This window comes from Suricata suricatta, chromosome 12, assembly GCF_006229205.1.
Source record: "Suricata suricatta isolate VVHF042 chromosome 12, meerkat_22Aug2017_6uvM2_HiC, whole genome shotgun sequence".
Classification (NCBI taxonomy): Eukaryota; Metazoa; Chordata; class Mammalia; order Carnivora; family Herpestidae; genus Suricata; species Suricata suricatta.
The window spans coordinates 8299464-8305482 of NC_043711.1; the positions used below are offsets into that span (position 1 = coordinate 8299464).

At 48.9% G+C, this 6019-nt stretch overlaps 1 protein-coding gene across 1 annotated transcript in view; it reads right to left on the reverse strand.

Moving 5' to 3' along the window:
• Positions 1–2483, reverse strand: part of LOC115273160 (zinc finger protein 709-like) — a 26068-nt gene extending 23585 nt beyond the window's left edge. The window contains exon 1 of the mRNA XM_029916084.1: positions 2334–2483. Within this exon, the coding sequence (XP_029771944.1) occupies positions 2334–2336 (3 nt within the window). The 5' untranslated portion in view covers positions 2337–2483. The remainder of the gene's footprint in view (positions 1–2333) is intronic.
• Positions 2484–6019: the final 3536 nt, after the last annotated feature.

Here is a 6019-nt window from a genome sequence, read left to right on the forward strand (position 1 = left end):
GAATGGGCCAGTCCCTGGTGAGGGGCGGGAGGGACCCCCGAGCAGCCTCACGCATGGACTCGGGGAGCCCTGCCCATCCCCCCTCCCCGGGGCACAAGGCAACCTCTCCCTCCCTCAGGCCTCCAGGCTTGCAAGTGAGGAAACTCCCAGCAGGATTCAGTTTAAGGTTCTGACCTAAATGACCTCCCCGGACACTGCCTCGAATCCAGGCCCCAGAGCGCGGCCTTCACAGACTTTCTCAAGGTCAACAATTTGCACTCAGTGCACCTGCCCTGTGCCTGCAAAACTCCAAGCTAAGCCTGCAAACAGGCCCAGGGCAATCGGGGCCTCAACTGCCGCCTCCTCCCCCGCCGCTGTGAGCGCCCTCCCAGATTTCCACCAGCTCTGTAGCTTCGCTCAGAATAAAGGGCTCCCCACGATGGCTAGGAGCAAACAGGACACCTGCAGAGAGAGGGACTCCAAGAACAACTGGGCCTTCAAGTACTTGCTTTTGCAGGTTTAAGGGGGTCTTAGCTTAAGGCGCTGCTGGATGGCTCAGTCCTTAGAGCCTGTGACCTTTGGACTTGGGGTCATAAGTTCGAGCCCTATGCTGGTTAGGGAGTTCATTTACAAAAAGAGAGGATCTAATAAGGGAGTCTTAGCTTAGAGACCCTGACCTCAGGCTTCTGCGCCCCCTGGAGGAAGGTTGAACACCACTGATATTTTAAATTGCACAAACCCAAAGTGTGAAGAGGCCAGCAAAAACCACTCAATCCCAGTGTTTATGTGAAAATAAAAGAAAATTAGAAGGCACTGCGCTAGTTCAACACGAACACGCACAATTACTGCATTCCTGGGGGGGGTGTTAATTATTTCCAGGGCAAATAATTGTTTTATAAACACTTAATCATACTTGATTAAGAATCAGGGGCGCCTGGATGGCTCAGACCATTAAGCACCCAACTGTGGCTCAGGTCATGATCTCGCTCACAGTTGGGGTGTTCGAGCCCCAGGTCCGGCTCTGTGCTGACAGCTCAGAGCCTGGCCCCTGCTTGGGATCCTGTGTCTCCCTCCCTCTCTCTGCTCCTCCACCACTTGCTCATTCTCTCTCTCTCTCTCTCTTTCTCTCTCTCTCTCTCAAAAATAAACATTTAAAAAAGGAAAAAAATCATAGTTCTGGTCTGCACATCTAAGCCCTGGAAATCCATTTGAACTCACCCAAAATAAAAGAACAAACCTCCAAATATCACTAGCTTCACTGGGAGGGGGAAAAAAAGGAAAACAAGAATTTTCAAGACGTGCCAATTTAATACTGGGCTACTTTTCTGAAATTAACTCCTTCTCGTCTCTTTGGAAATACTTCACACTGTTTCAAGCTCGACTGATTACATGAATTTTCAGACATTGAAAAACTAAGACTAAAAAAAAAGAAAAACTAACACTAAATTAAATGAATAAATCGTTTAAAAGCGACTTACTCGGGGAGAGGCAGCGCTGACCTGGACCTTGTGCTCACAGCACAGAACACTCGGGAAAGTTTCAGAGGAACCTCCACCCAAAGGACTTCCCATAGGAGATCTGTGCCCCCAGAAAGAGCCTGGGGTGGGCGGGGGAGGGAAGGCACAAGGATTTCATACAAAGCAGTTCCAGGTGATTATTCTCGGCGTTTCCCTCAAGTCAAATACCCACATAGAACATAAGGCTTAAAAAACAACAACAACCAAAAAAAAAAAAAAAACCCAGCTCTGCACAGACTGGGGCTAAATAATGAGCTAAAATGCTGGGTGTTTGAAATAACACCCATAGGACCAGTGGTTGATAACGATGCTGGCGTTAGGGAAGGCGGGAAGGAACTAGAAATGTGGATATTTATTGCCTGCCCAAGGGAGAGCTCGGCTGGGGGGGGGGGAGGTGTCGCGGGGGCAAGAGTCACAGATTTCAGACGGCGCTCCCCAAACATCTGGAAAAGGAGAAAAGGAACCCGCCGTGGGGGAAAAGGAGGGGCTGGGGACCCCACAGATCACAGATCCTCCCTCGCACAAACGCGAAGGAGTGACGATTGTCCCCTGACGACCCTCCCCGCGGTCGCCACACAACCGGAGGAGACGCGGCTGCGGGCGCAAAGCTGCCCAGAGTCTCCGCGGTGGAAGGAGCCGTGCACGGGATGGGGGCAGCCCGGACGCCAGGATCCCCGCTGCCGGCCCAGCACCCATGCCGGAGGGGACCCAGGCGCCGCCAGCCAACTCGGGTCCGGGGACTCGGGAGGTGACCGCGGAGGTCCCGCCACAGCCGGTTCCGGCCGGTTCCAACCGGCCCCTCAGCGCCCGTCTCTGGACCCCGGGAGGCACGCTCACCATCTCTAGGTTTCCCGGGTCCCCCGGCGGCCGTCCTTAGAAAACCGCCCACGGTGTAGCTCAGAGCGCGAAATAACGGCGGCTGAGCAACGTGGCACCCTTAAATACAGGCGACCCGCGATCCCCAGGGAGACTGTAAACCGCAGGGACGTCCGGGGTGGTGGCGGCGCGGCGCCCCACCCACCGCGCCGCCGCCGCCGCCCCTGATTGGACGGTTCTCAAGGCCCCGCCCCCTCACGCCTGAGTGACAGCGGGCCCCGGGGGTTAGGTGTGGGAGCCTAACACCTGCCAGGAGGTGCCCTATCCAGGAACGTGCATGTGAAAACCTAGTTCTGCCAGTCCACGCTTAGAACTCCGATCTTCTTTAGCGAACACACCATCTCTCCAAGGGCGCCAAGGTGGCTCAGTTGGTTAAGGGTGCCACTTCAGCTCCGGTGGTGATCTCACTAGTGGTGGGTTCGAACCCTACCTTGGGACTTTGGGCTGACAGCGCAGAACCTGCTTCTCTGCCTCCTCTCTCTGCCCCTCTGCTGCTCGTGCTCACTCCCTCTCTCAAAAATAAGTGAACATTAAAAAAATTTTTAAGTCACCTCTCCAGACACAATAGTTAATCTAGCTCCCTTTTCTCAGTCTTCGGCTGTTGAAAAATGGGACTCTGACACAGTACTTTTTTGCAAAAAGGTGCACAGCAGACAGGGGGATGCATTCATTAGGTGGGCATCCTTCCAGAACTTAGGTGAGATTCAGAAAAACGTCACTGGAACCAAAAACAAACTACCACTTCAGATGAAAAATGACTTCTGGGTTTAGAACGGTGAAATTTAGGAAATGTTTCTGAAAATGAAATTTGGAGCCCATGGAAAACCTAAGCAAGGACCCTTTCTTACTGGTGATTCAGTCGCCGCCCGTGGTCATGATCCACACCTTCCTAGGGATCACACGATTTAATCCGTCTATAAGGAAACTTATCAGAAAACTGGGGTTCATCAGCATAGCCATCCCACTGATTGGTAAGTCTAGGACACCAGACGGCAACCTTCATCTGACAGTGGTGGAATTGCTCTGTGACAGTCATTCTTTCCATGCAGCCTGCAAAACGACATTTCTGACCAGTTCCTCTCAGTTCCCTGAGGTCATCTGAGACAAACTGCCCCACCTAAATCCTCCCAGACTGCAGCCACCGTGCCCAGGGCCTGAGCCACTGAGGGGCAGAGCTCAAGAATCGTAACTGATCACAATGAAAAGAGACAAGAAGAGCCAGCTTTCGACCAGAGCTCCTCACACCAGGGGGACACTGCGGGCAGAAGCATCATCAATCAGTCGCCCATCCAACAGAAGAAAAGCTCTGTGGATATTCAGCTTCAAGAATTGAGAGATGGAAGAGATATTTCCATTTCTTTTTTTTTATTCCAATGTAGTAAACATACAGTGTTCTATTAGTGTCAGATATGCAATACAGGAATTGAACACTTAATGTATATTTCTCAGAGCTCATCATGGTAAGTGTTCTCTTAATCCCCTTCACCTGTTTCACCCATCCCCCCCCACCCCCCCCCCCCCGCTGGTAACCACCTGTTTGTTCTCTGTAGTTAAGAGTTTGTTTTTTTGGTCTGTCTCCTTTTTCTCATTTGTTCATTTGTTTTGTTTCTTAACATTCCAAAGATGAGTGAAATCAGATGGTATTTGTCTTTCTCTGGCTTATTTTCCTTGGCATTCTACTCTTTAGCTCCAACCATGTTATTGCAAAAGGCCAGATTTCAGTCTTTTTATGGCTAAATAATATTCCATTGCACATACCTTCTTCTTTTGTTAAGTATGCTTCAAGCCCAGTGCAGAACCCAACACAGGGCTTGAACTCATGACCCTGAGATCAAGACCTAAGCTGAGATCAAGAGTTGGATGCTTAACTGACTGAGCCACCCAGCCACCCCTACCACATCTTCTGGGGTTTTTTTAATGTTTTATTTATTTTTGAGACAGAGAGAGACAGAGCATGAACAGGGAGGGGCAGAGAGAGACACACACACAGAATCCAAAGTAGGCTCCAGGCTCCAAGCCGTCAGCATAGAGCCCGACAGGGGGCTTGAACACACGAATGTGAGATTATGACCTGAGATGAAGTCAGATGCTTAACTGACTGAGCCACCCAGGCGCCCTGTCTACAACATCTTCTTTATCCAGTCATCTATTGATAAACATTTAGGTTGCTTCCATAATTTGGCTATTGTATATAATCTTGCTATAAACATTGGGGTGCGATATCATTTCAAATTCGTGTTTTTGTATTCTTTGGGTAAATTCCCAGTAGTGCTATTTTTTATTTTGGGGGGGGACCTCCATACTGTTTCCACAGTCACTGCACCAGTTTGCATTCCCACCAACAGTGCATAAAATGCCTTTTTCCCTGCATCTTCACCAACACTTGTGTCTTGTGTTTCTGATTTGCACCATTCTAAACTCTTTTTTTTATTAATGTTTTATTTATTTTTGATACAGAGAGAGACAGAGCATGAGAGGGGGAGGGGCAGAGAGAGAAGGAGACACAGAACCGGAAGCAGGCTCCAGGCTCTGAGCTAGCTGTCAGCACAGAGCCTGACGCGGGGCTTGAACCCACGAACGTGAGATCTGACCTGAGCCGAAGTCGGAGGCTTAACCGACTGAGCCACCCAGGCGCCCCTGATTTTCACCATTCTGACAGGTGTGAGGTGGTATCTCATTGTGGTTTTGATTTGCACTTCCCTGATGATGAATGATGTTGAGCATCTTTTTATGTACCTGCTGGCCATATGCACGTCTTCTTTAGAGAAGTATCCACTCATATATTGTGACCATTTTTAACAGGACTATTTCGGGGGTTTTTTGGTGTTGAGTTCTATATATTCTCTATACTTTTTGGATACTAACCCTCTATCAGATATGCCATTTACAAGTATCTTGCCCCATTCAGTAGGTTGTCTTTTAGTTTTCTTGCTTGTTTCTGTGCTGTGCAGAAGCTTTTTATTTTCATGTAGTCCCAAGAGTTTATCTTTGCTTTTAATTCCCTTGTCTCAGGAGACCAATCTAGGACAATGTTGTCACAGCCAATCTCGGAGAAATTATTGCCTGGGGTTTCTTCTAGGATTTTTATGATTTCAGAAAATATTTCCACTTCACATCTGTTTCTCATCTTCCCTTTCAGAACTATCTGGAAAACTGTAATGTAGGAGTAGGTTTCTTGAAAGTCGCTCATTTCCTTTTTTTTTAAATTTTTAATGTTTTATTTAGTTTTAAGAGAGAGACAGCATGAGCAGGGGACAGACAGAGAGAGAGGCAGACACAGAATTCGAAGACAGGCTCCAGGCTTTGAACTAGGAGTCAGCCCGGAGCCCGACGCGGGGCTCGAACCCACTAACTATGAGATCATGACCTGAGCCGAAGTCGAATGCTTAACTGACTGAGCCACCCAGGCGCCCCAAGGCCTATTTTTTCAAAGGCCTGTTTGCCTCAGTTCCTTCTCAGTACATTAGGTCTGCCTTCAAAAAAACCCCATAGCATACAAACAATCTTGAAAGAAGCCAGAGGGGAAAACACACCTCAGTTATATCCAGATTAAAATACATTTTTTAATGTTTACTTATTACTGAGACAGAGAGAAACAGAACATGAGTGGAGGGGCAGAGAGAGAGGGAGAATCTGAAGCAGGCTCC